The sequence below is a fragment of the Oncorhynchus gorbuscha genome, linkage group LG18, assembly GCF_021184085.1.
Source record: "Oncorhynchus gorbuscha isolate QuinsamMale2020 ecotype Even-year linkage group LG18, OgorEven_v1.0, whole genome shotgun sequence".
Classification (NCBI taxonomy): domain Eukaryota; kingdom Metazoa; phylum Chordata; class Actinopteri; order Salmoniformes; family Salmonidae; genus Oncorhynchus; species Oncorhynchus gorbuscha.
The window spans coordinates 28,612,758-28,632,098 of NC_060190.1; the positions used below are offsets into that span (position 1 = coordinate 28,612,758).

Genomic DNA, 19,341 nt, shown 5'->3' on the forward strand with positions numbered 1-19,341 from the left:
ATTTACTCAAATGCAGAAGCTCTTTTCCGTTTGTTGTTTGAGACATTGGTGTCGTCGTTGTGGGACTGTCACATAGTCTGTCAGGTGTCCTTGATTTTACAACATAACGTTTGGCTATGTGTGGGTCGGAATGGCCACACGCCAGGAAATATCCCAGAGTTTTGACTTGATGTGATGTGCACTGAATGTTGCAAGCATGGGTACTGACCAAGACGAGATGGAGAGCAGACATTACACCGGATTTGAAGTCTGCACTGGTTGCTTGTGTCTTTAAAAATATATATTTTTAAATTGAATTCGTTTTACAATTCTTCTATTGCTTTTTAAATCAAGCTATGATTGTGCACCCCAATACATGTCAGACATGGCTATGAGTTGTAGAGCCATAAATATATATTTTGACCAATGGGTAAAATATGTTAATGATGAATAAAATCCTATTAAACGAAACAATGGTCCAAACCTGGTCTCTTATCTGTTCAAAAGTTATTGGAGTGTTTACCCTTGTAGGATGGTCAGAATTAGGATAACTAAATCAATGGAGGCCAGAGAAATTCTGTGCAAGAATTAAGGCTCACTTTCCCCAACTCATTATCTATCTTCTCAAATCTGCAGGACATAAAACAATAGAGGTAAACTGGATCTTAATTTTAGTATACCAACGATTAATTCTTAAATACCTCTTTTTTTTTCTCTCTATTTCTCACAAAAAGAAGCATATTTCTGTGAAATGTCAATGGAGCACTGGACGTACACCAAGCATTTTAATTTCATTGCTGATTAATTCAGCTCATGTCATATGCTAATTTTTCTTTTTTTGAGACCCACGGAAATACCTTTTTGAAGCCGCCGATAAAATCCTCAAGTTGTTACAAGAAACATGTCAACAGAGCTCTGTGCTTATTATCAGATGTTTTAGGTTACAAAATCTTTGAGTTTTTGGGATATAATGATATGTCAAAGACCCCACTGAACGATTCCCAACATAAATAATTAGATTTGTCTTGGTGAAAATGTACCATGAACTAAAGATAAACACAACCTGTCAAGTGTTTTGGTTTCATGAGCTGAAATGAAAGATCCCAGAAATGTTCCATTATGCGCACAAAAGCTTATTTCTCTCAAATGTTGTGCACAAATGTGTTTACATCTCTGTCATTTCTCCATTGCCAAGGTAATTTATCCACCTGACAGGTGTGGCATATCAAGCAGCTGATTAAACCACATGATCATTATACAGGTGCACCTTGTGCTGGGGAAAATAAAAGGCCACTCTAAAATATGCAGTTTAGTCTCACAACACAATGCCACAGATGTCTCCAATTTTAAGGGAGCGTGCAATTGGCATGCTGATTGCAGAATTGTCCACCAGAGTTAAATTTTCACCATAATTGGCCGCCATAAGCCACCTCCAATGTCGTTTTAGAGAATTTGGCAGTACGTCCAACCGGCCTCACAACCTCTGACCATGTGTGTGGCATTGTGTGGGCTAGCGGTTTTCTGATTTCAATGTTGGGAACCGAGTATCCCATGGCGGCTGTGGGATTATGGTATGGGCAGGCATAAACTATGGACAACAAACACAATATTATATCAATGGAAATTTGAATGCGCAGAGATACCGCGTCAAGATCCTGAGGCCCATTTTCGTGCCATTCATCTGCTGCCATCACCTCATGTTTCGGCATGATGTCGCATGGCCCCATGTCGCAAGGATCTGTAAACAATTGCTGGACGCTGAAAATGTCCCAGTTCTTCATGCTCACCAGACACGTCACCATTGAACATGTTTGGGATGCTCTAAATCAACGTGTACGACAGCGTGTTCCCGCCCGTATCCAGCAACTTTGCACAGCCGTTGAAGACGAGTGGGACAACATTCCACAGGCCACAATCAACAGCCTGTTCAACTCTTATGTGAAGGAGATGTGTCGCTCTGCATGAGGCAAATGGTCACACCAGATAGGGACTGTTTTCTGATCCACGTCCTACCTTTTTTTTTTTTTAGGTTTCTGTGACCAACAGATGCATATCTGTATTCTCATAAATTAGGACCTAATGAATTTATTTCAATTAACCGGTTTCCTTATATGAACTCAGTAAAATCATTAATTGTTGCTTTTTTTATTTTTGTTTAGTATAGTTTCTAACATACGGATGTAAAATTTCATCACCAAAGCATGTTTTCAATCCACTCGGGGCACCCTATAACGGGTATTCAACTCTGACCCCTACGAGGTCAGGATCCTGCTGTTCTACTTGATAATTAATTGTACACTCCTGGTGTCTCAGGTCTAAATCAGTCCCTGATTTAGAGGGGAACAATGAAACGAATGCAGTGGAACTGGCTTCAAGGTCCAGAGTTGAGGTTGGAGACCCTATAGCATGCCACATTTCCTTTCTTGTATCCTTGTTTCCTTTCCTCCATCCCAGTATGAGACTCAAAGCTTTTGTATCGGATGACTTCTAATTGACTGAGGTAGGAGTGTGGTACAGAAATGTCACTCTTATCAACTAAACATGCTTATACTTCTTTTATCTGCATTTGTCATCTGATTACCCACTCAAATATAACACAATTACCCTCAAGACACACACGTCACATTTGATCTAGTTATTAAAATGCAGTGACTCTTTTACGGGCCATGAGGGAATAGACCACAGCAAGGAGGATGTCGGCCATTCCAGTTCACTGCTTCATCTGTTTCTCAAAACCTATCTACCCCCAGCTGAGTGACACTCTCCACAGCTGTTAGATTGCTTATTAGAGTGGGAGATTGGAGACACCTGGTGCACAGGAGATATCTCTCTGTATAGAATAAGAAAATAACATGAACATTTTAAGAGGTAGGCTGTGTCCAAATGTGCGTACTTCTGTCCTACGTAGTGGGCCGTTGAAGGTCACAATTTTTTTTCTTCAGTTTTATTGTCGGCCTAAGTAATATTTCGATAAATGAGTATTTTAAATGCCCAGATGTCCTACTCATTTCGGCTTTTCATCCAGTAGAATTTGCTGCACACTCTTGAGGAAGACTATTGTCTCTTCACGCCTACGTGTGTTCGACAGCTGATAATCAGAATAGAGGAACAATTCTCGACAAAGATCACCGATTTGGCGCGGAACAAGTGCGATTCCGTATTTGATGCCTTCTCAGTATGGATGAGTAGTAATGTTTATTGTTTCATATGGCGTATGTTTGTACTAAACAGGATGTAGTATGATTAGTAGTAATACACAGTAGGCAGATTAAAGGACCAATGCAGCTGTTATCTCGATATCAAATAATTTCATGGTAACAATTAAGTACCTTACTGTGATTTGTTTTCAATTACCATAGTCAAATCATATATTTTTTTTAATGGCTTCTTAGCAAAGAGCAATTTCTCAAGCAATAATGTTGCGAGGACTGTCTGGGAGTGTTCTGAGTAGGGAAGGTAAACCTAAAAGCTATCTATTCCAGTCTATTCTAATCTATTGTATTACCCTTTTGCATGAATTTCTATTTTATTTTAATTTTTTAATAAATAAACCAGCTCTTTGAAATGACTTCAGGGACTGCACATTCCCATAAAAATAGAAGCTATGGAACGGGCTTCAAGTCATTCTAGATTGTATTTCTATGTACACTACAGCATTACTTTTTGTTTTCTTTGTTCTCTCTATGGTTGTCCTTTTTTTTTTTTTTTTTTTTCTTCCATCCATATCAGGGATATGGTGACAGGTGGCACTCAGGCCAGCGAGACAAACTTCTGGCACAAGGCAAATATTGACTGGTAAACACAGGTGTCTTTTTTGAGCTAACGCTGAACCGTATTCTTTATACCCTAATAGTGTGTGTGTGTTTGGGCTGACGTGCCAGCTGCTTGACGTGTCCTTCAGACTGACAGTAGGAGGGGTCTCCGGTGCTAGGCAAAAAAAACAACAAAAAAAATGAAAGTCGTCCGGCTATGGCCCACTAATGTAAACGTTTACGTTAAATGATCTGTAACGGCGCCGTGCAAATGTCTTTCCGATTTACCTTTGTCATAGCCAAGGTTTCCCAATTTTTGATTTGACTAGTGCGTGATGCTAGAGCTGCGTGGGGTACCGTAGTAAATCATGCTACAAAATTGGCTTCGTAAGAAAGCGTTCTCGTAATACACGGCCCGTTCAAGTACTGGCCAGGTCCGAATACCCATACTTAAGTCCTAAATATTAAGCATTTTAAGTTTTAGTAAGTAGTAGGTAAAGACAGTAAAGTGTTTCCCGAAATCTGTCTCCCTTTTTATGTCCTGGTAGAAATGTTGTTTAAAAATCCTGGTTAAATGACTTCTTGAAAAGTGTGTGAACCTGACTGACAGTGTTGTCTTCTGACCTTGAGGCGGATGTACTGAAGCGAAGCACAAATCAAATTGTATTTTGTCACATGTTTTGTAAACAACAGGTGTAGACTAAAAGTGAAATGCTTACTTACGAGTCCTAAGCCCACAAAGCAGAGTTAAGATAAAGATTTTTTTTTAAATCTATATTGAGAAATAGTAATACGGGGAATAAATAGAGTAACCGTCACATGGCTTTACACACGGCGTACCAGTACATGGAGGTAGGGATCAACTGAAATAAAAATTAATATTTTGAAAGCAATGGAGGGTTGGGTTGCATATCAGTTCAGAATAGAATGCCTACTAGTTGTGTTGTTGACACAGATATTATTATTGTTATTATGAAGTTATTCATCCCACGGATTGTGCTATTGAGACGTCATCCTCATTTCCTGACCATAAGGATTGTGTGGAGCGTTGGAACCAGGGAGTGAGTGCTCCATGCGGCTCCCTGTGACGTGCTGGCACGGTGTGTGTGTGTGTGTGTGACGGAAGCCCAAAAGGCTGTGTATAGCCCTCTTTCCTGCCCCCTGCTCTAGTGAACAGGTGGAGCGATAGCAGGCAGGCCACGGGATGTGGAGGGATGGATGGAGAGGGAGAGAGAGAGAGGACAAGAAGCGGGTGAAAGGGAGGGTAGAGTCAAAGTGGGGCTCAGGGGCAGAAGGAGCTGTCAAATCGTGGGGTGCAGCGGTTGCAAGCCTGACAGTTCAAGTCAACCCTCGCTGTTGTGTGGGAATGTGTGTGTGTGTGTGTGTGTACACGCTTGTGTGCTGGCTTTGATAATTCAAAAAGAAAAGTAACTACTACAAAGCAAACGTATACCTTTTTTTTTGTTTCTTTCCCCTTTTCTGAGGGTTACGTCTACGAGCCAATGAGTCGCGAGGCTTATTGTTTATTTCCACATGCCAAATAACTCCACATTGGAGCCACATCGACAGGTGTACAGTCTGAAATGCAATATCGCATACGCACTTAAACGTCACTGAAGTACCGGCTATTGCATTCATATGTTTTTGTATGACAAGACAGACACTCGGTTCATAGCATCAAAAGAGCACAATAGTCCCACCCTAAAGCCACGGAACTCCATTGAAAAGAGCCGTTTCACCCAACCTTTGACCCTTTAAAAACCCCACTTGTCTATTAATCGTCCATCCTAAAAGCAGTTGGAAGCGTCTGATCCACTCCAAATGGAGACAAGATGCAGCCTTCATGGGATCTGCCCCAACAAAGACGCCCTCTGATCCAAAGATTATTACCATCTTTCTCGCCCGCTCTCTCTCTCTCTCTCTCTCTCTCTCTCCATCCCCTGATCTGGTGGTCCCATTCAGTTCATTCATTGGCCGTGGCATATTGAGAAGTATGCATTTAACATTCAAAAGCTTTTGCGATCTTGTTAGTAAAGCGTGAAATGGCTCCCGGACCCCCCTTTTTTTGTTGCTTCTTTCCCCATCTCTCTTCTGCCCCCTCTCCCTCTGGCTCAATGAAAAGCCATTCTTCTCCACGAACACAATGGTTTTTCTTCATTATAGCACTTCTGCCATGGATCTCAATGGAGGGGTGGAGGATCGCAAGGCTAGACCTCGAGACATCTGGGTTTCTCTAGTAGGGGCAAAAGGGGGTGGGTGTGGAGGCGGGAAGTTCTGTTGCGTGTTTTTTAAATATTTTTTTCCCCTCTGACAAAGGCAGGGACTTGAAGAGACTACATTGAGAAGATTGAGCTGGATCTGAAAATGTTGGATTGCTTTTCATAGCACGCATGCATGCACACACTGAGGCTTAGGATAGTGTGTGTTTAACTTGAGTGGCTGACGATCAAAACCAGACTTCAAACCTACTTACATGAAATGCTTTTGTCATTTAGCAGACGCTCCTATCCAGAGTGACTTGCAGTACTGAGTTCATACATTTTCATACTACTTTTTTTTCATGCTGGTCCCCCCGTGGGAATTGAACCCACAACTCTGGTGTTGCAAGCGCCATGCTCTACCAACTGAGCTGGGTGTTTGTGTGCCTCGACCACGTAATGCCCACTCCCCACATGCACCTATTGACCACGCCTCCCCTCTTTCTCCCCCTTCAGACAGTGGAGAGAAGAAGACCCCTGCCATGCCCGGCTCTCCTGTGGATGTCAAGACTCATTCCAAACCAGCCCCCAGCAGCAGTGCCACCATGCCCCCCCTGCCCTCCATCAACCCCAGCGGGCCCCGGCCAGCCTCCTTCTCCTCCACCACACGTGAGTACCCGCGTTCCCGAGGTGAAGTTTCCCTTGGGTGCAGATCTAAGATCACGTTCTCCTCCCCCAATCCCAAACTTAAAACAGTAGTGGGGGGGAAATACAAAACTGACCCACGATGAGCTTCTAGGGGCAACTTGACCATAGTCTCGCAGCCACCATGACAGCGCCCACCACCGCTAGCTCCCCCTAGAGGAGCCTCCGAGGACCTGCATGCTTTGGGGTGAATTGTAACTGCATGTGACATCAAGTGAAAATTGTGACTTTAATGGAAGTTATGATTGAACCCTTTAATAGCAACCAGATGTGAGCTGTGTGATTCATAAATTGATTAGGGCACACGTGTCAAACTCAAAGAAATGAAGACTTATGTCAATATACCAAAATCATGTACCACAATCCCCTAATCCAAGGGTTGGAAAACTCATTCCACAGAGGGCCCGAGTGTCTGCGGTTTCCGCTCCACCCTTGTACTTGATTGATGAATTAAGGGCACTAGTAAGGAACTCTCCTCACCTTGTTGTCTAGGTCTTAATTGAAAGGCGAAAACAAAAACTCGCAGACACTCTGCCATCCGTGGAATGAGTTTGACACCCCTGGATTATTGGATTGTGGTACATGATTTTGCTATATTTATGTCTTTATTTCTTTGTCGGCCTTAATGGCATTAAATCTTCAACATGATAAAAGATGTGAGGATTCCAGTATGAAAGATTGTGTCAACCCATTCAGTCCAACTCCTCCGATTTAATTTCTTTGACCTCTCAATTGGCTCTTCTCCCTCCCTCCCGCTCCCACCTCTTCCCTCCCCCAGTGACCAATGGGATCCACCACTCCCCACCCATGCTGAACGCCGTGCCCTCGCCGCCCCAGCGCTACAGCAACGGGCCTAGCTCCTCTTCTTCCTCCTCGCTGGCCAATCAGCAGCTCCCGGCCACGTGCGGCGCCAGGCAGCTCAGCAAGCTCAAACGCTTCCTGACGACGCTGCAGCAGTTCGGCAACGACATCTCGCCTGAAATCGGAGAGAGCGTCCGCAACCTGGTGCTGGCCCTCGTGGTGAGTGGTTGATATGTTTTAGGAACAATGGATGGAGACGGCCGTGAGAACCTTGTCACTTTGCGTTTTTCTGTATTGATGTGTTGCATTTGATTTGAGAAGCGATATGATCATTTCCCCTCGGGATAAACTCAATGCAGTTTATTCAAGAGAATTTTATTTAATCGAATGAGATATTTCAATATAAGTGTGTGTGTCTCTGAACAAAAATATAAACGCAGCATGCAACAATTTCACCGATTTTTACTGAATTACAGTTCATATAAGGAAATCAGAAATGGCCTATTATTGTCCCCAGCACTAGGTGAAACAGTGGTGTGGTCGTGCTGTTTAATCAGCTTCTTGATATGCCACACCTGTCAGGTGGATGGATTATCTTGGCAAAGGAGAAATACTCAAATTTGGATGTTAACAAATCTACGCACAACATTTGAGAGAAATAAGCTTTGTGTGTGTGTGTATAGAACATTTCTGGGATATTTTCTTTCAGCTTATGAAACATGGGGACCAACACTTTATATGTTGCATTTTATATTTTTGTTGAGTATAAAATATGATGTGTTTATTTATGTAGGGTTATGTTTTATTTTGGAAGGCACATGCCCATATATTTGCTATATGTGGCCTAAGTGGACCCACAATATTGGGTTTTGACAGGCCCCATCTGCAAAATATTGATGCCTATCTATAATTTGTGCACAATCTTTCATCTGTCGACAGGTTGATTGACAGTTGAAAGAGAAACTGCTCTGTAGTTATTGCTCTGGTCACTCAGTGATCGAAACGCGATTTCAAAGTCTATTATCCTGTCCGAGAGCATCCATTTTGACTGATCTACAAATGGACTGATCCACTGTAGTTGGACTATTTATGACACCAAATGATTTGTAGATCAGTCAGTCTGCAGTTGCTGACGACTGCAACGTGGTTGATCTGAAACACGCACAATGTCAAGCTCAGTGTTGGAGACTTTAAACCTTGAGGGGGAACTGTGATTGGCTGATCTCTCCCCTGTGTCCCAGAATTCAACGGTCACCATCGAGGAGTTCCACTCGCGGCTCCAAGAGGCCACCAACTTCCCCCTGAGACCCTTCGTCATTCCCTTCCTCAAGGTAGCACCTACCTCTTTCTATAGAGCTGTCTCCCTTCTCTCTATTTCTGTTACACTCCATTTCCCCCCCCCCTCTCTCTGTCTATACTTTCCTATGTCTTGTTCTCTCGCTATGTGGTAGAAATATTGATGAACTGAATCCAGGCCTGTGCTGTGCGGACGACCGCTTTCCTCTTTGTCCTCTTCAAAAGGTGTTTGATGTTCGAGGGAGGTTTACAAGGACTGCATCTAATTAGTAATGAAATCGGGACTGGAAAAAGCAGATGTTTTGCATTCAAGGTAACAGCTAGCGTGCGTCCCAAATGCCATCCTCCCCTCAGCAGCCTCCACTGATGGATTTATCGGTCTATCTCCATTGGAGGCTGCCGAGAGGAGCACGGCTCATGAAAATGGCTGGAACGGCGCAAATGGAATGGCATCAAACACATGGAAACCGTGTCCCACCAACCTCCTGTGATACCTATGCTAGCTCTAGTTAAAAGTAGTGCACTATATAGGCGATAGGGTACCGTTTGAGACGCAGCCCCTATTCCTTTCATGAAGCGTAGAGGAGCTTCTGGCACAGAATACTCTAATTACACTTCTCTCAGAAATCTTGAACTAATACTAATGCAAATATGGCCATAAATAATGAGAAACCGCAAGTAGACGGTAGCATAATGCAAAATGAGGAAAACATGAAAATCATCTCTCTAATTGATTTTTCAACAGCAAGACTGTTGTCGTATAAACAGAGAATTGGGGTTGTGAATGTATTTTATTTATTTATTGCCTTTCGGCCATTCCCAAATAACAATATAGTTCTATGCGTTGACTAAACGAGAAACAGGGGTTGCGCAAGTTTAATTGGGCCTTTGAGTAAATTGGCAACATGGGGGCCTGAAATGGAATACTTTTTAAGAGCTACCCTCATGAGAACCGAACATAAATCTTCCAACCAGTCAAATTGTTCGGTGTTAATGCTCCATTCTTCAGATGGTGAAAATCAGCTCTTTTTCCATGGGTCTTTTTCCTTCACCTTTCAGAACCCTGACCTTCTGAGAGAATAAGAGAAAAAATATTGGTTTCCCTTTTTCTTAATTTACGAGGCTCCCCAACTTCTCCCCCTCCCTCCATCCCTCCCTAGCACCGTGGCAGTGGATAGCTCAAAAAGAAAGCGAGGGAAGAGACCGAGCTCGGAAGTGTGAAACATGACTGTAAACCATTCCCTCCCTCCTTTTATGGGGCTCAGCAGCGCGCCATATGGACTCTGTGTCGCATTAAAGGAAAGCAGTCGTTCAGCCTTGCCCGGCGCCGCCAATTTCGCATCCGCCCCGCAGAAAAAGAGAACGGCGCTTAACTGACAGACAACATATGTGGCGGACTGATGTAGCGGTGGCCCTGGCTGGGGGGGGTGTAAGGGTCTTAAGTGGCGAACGGGGGAACGAGGAAGTCTGTGTAATTATAAGCACACTTGGGCCTGTTGCTCATTAAGAAATGGAAGGAGTAATGGAGAGAGGGCGGAGGGAGCCTGCCTCCTCTCATCAGGCTTGGTGGTCATTCTGTTCTGCCTCTGCTCGTCACTCTTGCTCTCTTTCCCGTGTCCCTCTCTCTTTACCCCCTACCAGGGTGCCTGCCTTCTGATTGCACCGTGTGATGTTTGTCCTCCGCTTCTGTATCATTCTCTCTCTCCCTCTTTTTTTCTGTCTGTCTCGTTTGACCCCCACAGACGCTCTCATTCCACTCGGCCTTCTTCGACTACACACACACACACACACCCCAACACGAAGCCCCATTTTCTCCTTCTATGTACACTGCTCTAATCTTCTCTGCGTCTCTTTTGTCGTGGTTCGTCCAAAGCGAGCGATGGACTATGTGTTTGGGTTTTTGCAGTGATTTACTGAAAGGTGGGCTGCAGAAACAGTCACGGGGCTTACACTAGGCAGACAGATCGAGACGGAGGACATTTTCTCCCCCCGTAGGGGGGAGGGGTGTGTGAGTCTCTGGCCTCTCAAGGAGAGATCTGCTGTATGTCTGTCTCCCTCTGGGCCTCCTCAGTGAACCGTGTCTGCCTAATGTCTCTGCCGCGTTGCCATGGCATTTCCGCGAGGTCTCCGCAGAGGCTTCACGGCCTTACCGCGACGTGCAAATAAGTCAACACATTTTTTTTCACTCGAACTTCACTTTACGAAGTTCATGTTTTTTTTTTTTTAAATGACGTGCACAAAATACCAGTACACATGTCACTTGGATTTAATAGGAAATTCACTTTTGAATTTGCACAAGATCAGACGTTGGGTCAGTAAAGGTGTAGAGAATGAAGATATTCCCAACTAGTTTTGTCAACTAAGAAATGGAAGCCAGCTCTTATGGCGACAGTATGGCATCTATACCGTCTCCATGGGGCCACTGCGTCTACGTGGCGTTTCCTCGACAGCCGCAATCCCTGTAGTTAGATTTCTAAGGCTTTGAGAAAACAACATTACAAGAAATCGCAAGAATACTGCTACTGTGTCTCGCTCTCGTTCTTGCCTTTTCAAATGACACTCGCCTCCCTTTCTCCCTCTACCTCCCCCTCCCCAGGCCAACCTGCCACTGCTGCAGAGGGAGTTGCTCCACTGTGCACGTGCAGCCAAGCAGACCCCGGCCCAGTACCTGTCCCAACACGAGCACCTCTTGCTCAGCACCACACTGGCCTCGCCCCCCGACTCCTCAGAACTGCTGCTGGAGCCCAGCGAGAGAGACTTGGCCACCAAGAGACACAGCCCTAACAGGTAGGAGACAGACGCACCAAATGTACACACACACCAAGAGGGACACAGTCCCAACAGGTAGGAGACAGACACACCAAATGTACACACACACCAAGAGAGACACAGTCCCAACAGGTAGGGGACAGACTGTCATATACACACAGAAATATACTGTGGACACACACACACACCCATGTGCAGTTTGCAAGCAGCCCCAAACGATGATACACAAGACGGCCCTCCCCAGTATCATACGTACACATTTCCACTCTCATGTCTTCCCTCTCCTCCCCTCCATCTTTCCTGCAGGGCCAAAGAGAATGGCTTCCACGAGCGCCCGCCCGCCCCCCCTGGAGCCACCAACCAAGCGCATCTGCACCATCAGCCCTGCGCCCCGCCACAGCCCGGCCCACCCCCTGGCCCTCAGCGCTCAGCTGCATCCCACGCCGCCCCCACTGCAACACTACGCCCTCGAGGACATCAGCACCCCCCCACCTACTGCACCGCGAGAGCAGCCACCGGATACTGGAGCTCCGCGAGCTCAAGGACAGGCCTAGACTACCAGGTAGATTCATCCACACATGTCTACTGTACACACCTACCGGTGGTCATGTGGGGGCTCGTTCTGTAAAGCACAGTGCTTGCAACGCAAAGGGATTCTGGGTTTGATTCCCACTGGGGCCATCCATACAAAATAATTGGAGAGAGACACACACGCTCAAACAAATGCAACCCAGACGTGTATATACAAACTCACAAGGGTTTTAACAGACGTAGGCGAGCCCTTTGTTCTCTCACATTGGTCCCTATGCTGTTTTCCACAACAGTCGTAAGGGACGACTCGAGCAACACCGAGATTCCGTCATCAAACGGCACTCTTTCTCACTCACTCACCACCACAGCCTTTAGTGTGGTCGATATGAAAGCTTCTAATGGGTGGTCTTTGTGTGTGTGTGTGGACATGCAAACGGCATAGAAGTTCTCCGAAGACCATAAATCCATGGACCCCACATGTGCTTCGAGTGTGCCAAACTACCCGGGAAGTAGTGTACCTTTTTTTTTTTTTTTTGAGAGAGAAGATTTCTATCTAGTTCGTTGTAAAAATCTGCGTGCCATCTGATCCCTGTCAGTGTCAATGGCCAGATGGGATGTAGATATTCAACGAAGTAGACATGCACTCCCGTAAACTGAGGCGAACAGCGGAACACACACTGTGCCCTAAGGAAACGAGAGTAGGTCATGCCGAGGCACACCTTTTCCGAGAGTCGAAGCACGGGGCCGGTGTGTTTACGAGCGGTACGTCTCAAGGTACAGTGAGCCATCCAGCCTGTTCACCGCTACATCTCGGAGAGCTTTGAACTGGGGAGCGCTGATGAGAAACAGCAGCCGGGGGTGGAGAAGGAGAGAGGAGGAGGGTGTGTGGGGTTGATAGAGTGTGTGTGTGTGTGGGGTTGATAGTGTGTGTGTTTGTGGGGTTGATAGTGTGTGTGTGTGTGCTTTTTTGCCGTTCATGTGTGTATTTGCGTCTTTGAATGCTGTGTTGTATGTTTGCCTCTGTTATCACTTCCCTGCGCTCCTCCAAACCAGAGTGGGTGTCAGCGCTGCTTAGCCAGGAGGCAGATGTGTATAGACGTGGGCCTGCGCCACGCAGCCTTTACAGCTCCAGCGCTGGAATTCTGCTGGTTCCAGACCACGGGGAGGGGATGCCCACCACTCCCCGATAGTTACCCAGCCGCAGGGGCAGAAATGGGAAGGAGAGGGGGGTGGGGGATTTTTTTTATTTTTTTTTTCCCGGACAGCTGACCTCCAGATGTGGAGGAGTCCCAGCGCTGCTGCATGCCGTGACTGGGCTCGTGGTCTGGTTCTCATCAAAAGACATCGCTCTCTTTCCCTGTCCCTCTCTTTCAACCGCTCGCTCTCTATCTCGGTTCTTTAAATCTTTTTTTTTTTTTTTTTTTCTGTTTTTACGTCTCTCACTCTTGATATACACTGAGTGTACAAAATATTAGGGACACTTTAACAAGGGTGCAACTTTTGTTTTAGAAGCGGGGGGCATTTTTATTTTTTCATCCAGTTGGATAAACACTCTAAACAGCCTACCCGACCGCTCGGCGATGTCCGCCTGGTCCTGAAGCACACTGTTGCCTTGTGTTGTATGACATTCCAATGATAAAACTAGTGGGGGCAAAAATGCAATTTCAGCATGTCCCTAGTGAAAGTTACGCCCCTGCTTCCTAATATTGGATCGCACCAGCTTTTGCCCTCAGAGCAGCCTCGATTCATTGGGGCATGGACTCTACAAGGTGTTGAAACCGTCCCACAGGGATGCTGGCCCATGTTGTGTCAAGTTGGCTGGATGTCCTTTGGGTGGTGGACCATTCTTGACACACACAGGAAACTGTTGAGCGTGAAAAACCCACCAGCATTGCAGTTCTTGACCCAAACCGTGCGTGCCTGGCATCTACTACCATACCTAGTTCAAAGGCACTTAAATCTTTTGTCTTGCCCATTCCCCGCCCCCCCTCTGAATGGCACACATACACAATCATGTCTCAAGGCTTAAACATCCTCCTTTAACCTGCCTCCTGCCCTTCATCTACACTGAAGCGAAGTGGATTGAACACGTGACATAAATAAGGAGTCCTACCATTCACCTGGTCAGTCTTTCATGGAAAGTGTTCCTAATGTTTTTTTTTTAATACTCAGCATTGCCCTTCTCTTTGGTAGAGGATATCTCCTCTAGCTTTCGCTCTCTCTCTAGCTTTTGTCGTTGTCTCTAACTCTTGTCTTTTTTATTTTTTCACTTCTGTCCTTAACTCTTTTGAGTAGGCCTCTTTGTCTTTCACTCCTCCTCTTCATCTCTCTTGTGTATGAGGAGGTGACGACGGTAACGAGACACTAAAGCACAGCTTGTCACTAAGCTCCGGGCATGGAATGTTGTTGTGAAATAAGACCATCTAAATGTCATTGTGTCACTGCCTTATTGTGGTATCGACTAATATGATTAATGGACACCACTTTCACCCCCTTCCCTCCGCCTCTCTTCCTGCCATTAATTTTTAATGACGGCAAATGTTCCTTTTTTATAAAAAAAATATTTTAAAAAATCACACCACTTTTAAGCTTTCAATTGTCTCGTCTTTTCTAATCAGGCACTAACGGAGGCTACCGCGAGGAGCCCGTGGACCACAGGCTGACAGACCGAGAGTGGGCCGACGAGTGGAGGCATCTGGATCATGTAAGTGCCACTGCTGACTGTAGACGCCGCCACCACCACTGGAACTATAAGTGGCGTAGCACTTCTCAGTGCCTGGTGGAGCCATCAAGGCGACGTCAGACTGGGTGTCCCTTTCACAGTGGTGGACTGGTGCTAAAGCCATCTGCTGTCTCCATCCGAGAGCCATGCGCTCCAGTAGTGATTGACTGCGCAAAGCAGGAGTCCTAGCCAATGAAATTATATTTGTTTTTATCTCACAAGCATAATTCTGGAATGGTGGTTCCTGTGTATTGAGACTCAAGTTACTCTCAAGTAACACTACTGTGTGTATATATAGCTCTTACTTACCCCCACATTACGACATGTACCACAGGAGGTTGGTGCCACCTTAATTGTGGAGGATGGGCTCATTGTAATGGCTGGAGTAGAATGGTATCAAATACATGGTTTCCATGTGTTTGATGCCATACCTTTTCGCTCTGTTCCGGACATTGTTATGAGCCGTCCTCCCCTCAGCAGCCTCCGCTGACATGTACAGTATCTGCAGTAGTGTCGATATAGGACATATTTTGTGGTTGGGCATTTGGAAAATTGGGTGAGCCAGAACTGTTTATCAAATATATATTTTTTTAAAGTTTGGCTCTCTCTAATGGTCCCCTCTTTCTATCTCCGCCGCTCACGCCTCCAGGTGTTGAACTGCATCGTGGACATGGTGGAGAAGACGCGGCGCTCGGTGGCCGTGCTCCGCCGCTGCCAGGAGTCAGATCGCGAGGAGCTCAACTACTGGCGGCGGCGCTCCAGCGAGCAGGAGGACCCCCGCAAGGGTGGGGCTGCCACCATGCCCGCCCCCTTCTCCAAGACCCACAGCCCCCACACGGCCGAGGGACTCACCAATGGTGGGTGGTCCTCTGTCTTTTTTACGTTATCACTAGCTCGTGCTGTCTCAAATCCATGGGTGCAAAGTTAAGTTCATGTCGAACCTTAGGGTTGGTCCTTTTTCAATGAATCGATACACACCAGATCAACAGATCTATATGTAATGTATCTTTTCAGGTGGGATTCCTGGTAAGGGATTAAAAACGAGTGGTCCCCTTGATGGTGAGCCGCTGAAGCAACCTGCCAGCTACTGAGCTCCCACAGTCACCACAGACCCACCGCCCTCTGGTGTTCATCTACAGAACTACACCCATCAACACACTACTGACACATTTCGAACCTACACATATAGTCTGCGTTCCAAATGTCATCATATTCCGTATATTGGTAAGGAATAAGGCGCCATTTGGAACGCACTCTCAGTCTTGCTGGCAGTGTTTGTCTCTCAGTGCTCGTCTGCTCCTCTCTCCGGGGCCCATGCTGCTCCATGGCCCCCAGACAGGTGCCAACGCTGCCCCCGTCCAGATCTGCCACAGAAGGCCCTGGCAGTGCCAGCCTGTCGTCCTTTTAAGACCCAGAGCTGGCTGCCTGCCGCCCGGCCCGAGTACCATCTGTGTGCCCAGCAGTGTGTCTGGGCACAGTGTACACAGTCCAAACCCAGCCCAGGCACCACAGAGCTTGGGCATGGGTCTGGTTTGAGAGGAGCAGAAAGAGAGAAGGGGGGGGGGGGCGATAACAAACAGAATGTAGCTACAGCTTGGTTGTCAGCTCCTCTGCCCTAGCCAATGTACTCCCTCTTCAAGCTGCCCGGCTATTCGGTTAATTTGGCCAACTGGGGAATGCTGAATTGGTGTGGTTAGTGAGGGGATTGTATATCCCAAGTAAGTAGAGCGGATGATGCTATTTCACACAAGTCTGCTGGGTGCTAACTTTTTTTTTTTTTGTCTTTTTGTGCCACAGAATCCCAGAGAGATTTTGTGCCGCGGCCTGGCTCGGGTTATGTGCCGGATGAGATCTGGAGAAAAGCTGGTAAGGGCTAGTACAACAGTGTTCAATGTCCCATGTGTGTTGGCATTCAACATTTTATGTGTTCTTTCCCCTTTTTTATCCCTCTTCTTCTCTTGCTCATTAAAAATAAATTATTATTGAAAAACATTTTGATATAAAGGAGTCCCCTCATCCATCTATTATAACCCCCGCCCCCTGTGTCCCCTCTCCTGCGCAGAAGAGGCAGTGAATGAAGTGAAGCGTCAGGCCATGGACGAGGTGCAGAAGGCTGTGGCCGAGGCGGAGCAGAAGGCCTTTGAAATGATCACGGCCGAGCGCGCCAAGATGGAGAAGACTCTGTCTGAGGCCAAGAGGAAGGCCACAGAGGACGCCATACAGGTCATCAACGAGCAGGAGGACTCCAGCGAGGTTAGGAGCATATGTTACTCTGCATAACTATACACACTCTTAGAAAGAAAGTTGCTATCTAGAACCTTTTTTAAGGGGTTCTTTCGGCTGTCCTCATAGGAGAACCCTTTGAAGAAACCCTTTTGGTTCCATGAACCCAAAGGGGTTCTGCCTGGAACAAAAAAGTGTTTTCCTATCAGGACAGCTGAAGAACCCTTTTTTTCTAAAAGAGTGTACACGCATACTGTGAAGTGAGTCATAGTGAGCACATACGAGCAACAGTCAAAGCTGCAGGATGTGTAGATGAGGTATTTACCTACTACTTGCCCAGTATACTTTTTCCAATTCTCCATATATATATGTGTGTGTGTGTACACTCTTACTCTCCCTCTGCGCTTCAGTGTATTATTTATGTCTATACTAAACTCCTCCTTTCTCTCTCCCTGCAGTGCTGCTGGAACTGCGGGCGCAAGGCCAGCGAGACGTGCAGCGGTTGCAATGCGGCGCGCTACTGCGGCTCCTTCTGCCAACACAAGGACTGGGAGCGCCACCACCTCATCTGCAGCCCTGGCCTGCAAGCCCAGCCCAAGCCTGTGTCCGCCATCACCGCGGCCAGGGTGGCCGCAGCCGCTGCAGACGTTACCACAGGGGTCAAGGCCCCAGAGAGTGTACCAACCGCTGCCAGCCCTGGGGGGACAAGGGGTCGATTGCCTCTCGCTCCTCCACCCCGTCCACTCCTGCATCAGTGTCAGAGAGCAACGGGCACTAAGACTAGGACCATGGAGGGTGGTAGTGATACTGCCTCTCACTCAAGTTGGCCTCCGTTCCCCTTTTCTTCCCGTTCTGTGGTTCGTGACTGTTCATAATGGACACGAGGACCGGGCGCCCCAAAGTGGCTTCCTTCCTTTGTTTCCTGTTCCTGTCGAACCGGTGAAAGGGTGCTAGTGTCTATTGTTCCATCCTTTGGCTTTCACCTGACAAATAACTTTAGGTCAGCGGGTTGTGAGGGAGAGGAGACGAGGGAAGGAAGCTGCTTTGAAGACTTACGATGACACTCTGCTCTGGACACCAACCCCTAATCTAGCCAAGGAAGTGATGTCAGACAGAGAAGTGATGTCACAGACATTGAGTGAACGGGGGAGGAAATGAGGTCCCTGATGTCACAGGTCATGTGAGACATCAGGGAGAAACTGTGGGGAAGGGAAGGGTTGCTTTGGCAATGTTGGGCAGAAGACCGACTCCTCTGCTTTGGGACTCTGCGGATCCATCTTCAACAGTTGGACAAACAGACAATCCACCTCACAGATGGACACTTTGTTTCACTTCATCCAAAATAACAATCCCAAACAGATATGAGACAACTAAAGACTGACTTCAGACAATGTTTTTGTCATTTTGTTTTAAGAGGACTGGGGGGGTTGGGGGGTGTGTATGAGTTTTGGAATGGTCATTTATACCCAAGGGTGAAAGTGATGGTCGAAGTAATCACTGCATATTTCCAAGTTTCCTGTTTGTGTGTGTGTGTGTGTATATAAAGCTAAGAGAAAAGAGGGTTATGGGTCTGAGTGACAGTACCAGCTCTAGAGTTCCTCTCCTCTCCTCTTTTTTTTGAGGTAACACGATAGCGAAATCACCTCCGGAATCCTGTTTGTATGTACAGTATAGCTGTTCTACTTTTCTTGCTCGCACAAGTTACTCGTCAGGTTCTTTTTTTTTTTGTGTGTGTGTGTGTGTGTGTGTGTGCGTGTACGTACACGTGTGTCAAAACGGTTGTGCCGTCGGTGGATATTGTAAACTAAAACATTACTACGAATTTCAGAGCAATATAAAAAAAAATACAAAGTGTTCAGGTATTCACAAGCTGTTATGCATCACCAAAGTTTCCAATTGCTAAACAAGTGTCATTTGCCTGTAACTGTCTATTGTTGTACACAGAATAAATATACAAACACTGTTTCTTGTCTTGTTCTATGACGCGCATAGTTGTCTATTGTCGTTATGACCCATTCGTCCACACCGAGCCTCTAGAATAAATAAGACGGTACGATAGAAAGTAGTATAAGGTGTAAAGATGAATGCTAAACTTCTAGAGGTTTGCGGTTATCTACTACAGTTGCTTGCTGCTTAGCTTCATGTCACCTGTTGAACGATTCTGTGTCCGATGTCTTCAGATTTTAAGCTTGCACAGGTTTTTCCATATCAGGACTATAGTACTGTATTAGGTGCAGTATTATCTAATGGAAATAAAAGTGCTTCATTTTTTTCCATAAATTATTCATTTATCCCACTGGGGCATTTATTTACAATTCATTAGTATAAATATATAATACATGTGAAAATTAAATTATTAAAATTA

The 19,341-nt window shown here is 46.1% G+C and overlaps 1 protein-coding gene across 1 annotated transcript in view; it reads left to right on the top strand.

Moving 5' to 3' along the window:
* The window catches only part of LOC124003288 (protein CBFA2T2-like), a 52,019-nt gene extending 33,080 nt beyond the window's left edge, over positions 1 to 18,939 (top strand). Inside the window, 12 exon segments of the mRNA XM_046311406.1 lie at positions 6,446 to 6,598; positions 7,413 to 7,654; positions 8,677 to 8,766; positions 11,328 to 11,518; positions 11,807 to 11,846; positions 11,848 to 11,979; positions 11,981 to 12,062; positions 14,650 to 14,735; positions 15,403 to 15,610; positions 16,551 to 16,619; positions 16,816 to 17,006; positions 17,435 to 18,939. Coding sequence (XP_046167362.1) covers positions 6,446 to 6,598; positions 7,413 to 7,654; positions 8,677 to 8,766; positions 11,328 to 11,518; positions 11,807 to 11,846; positions 11,848 to 11,979; positions 11,981 to 12,062; positions 14,650 to 14,735; positions 15,403 to 15,610; positions 16,551 to 16,619; positions 16,816 to 17,006; positions 17,435 to 17,851 — 1,901 coding nt within the window. The 3' untranslated portion in view covers positions 17,852 to 18,939.
* The last annotated feature ends 402 nt before the right edge of the window (positions 18,940 to 19,341 follow it).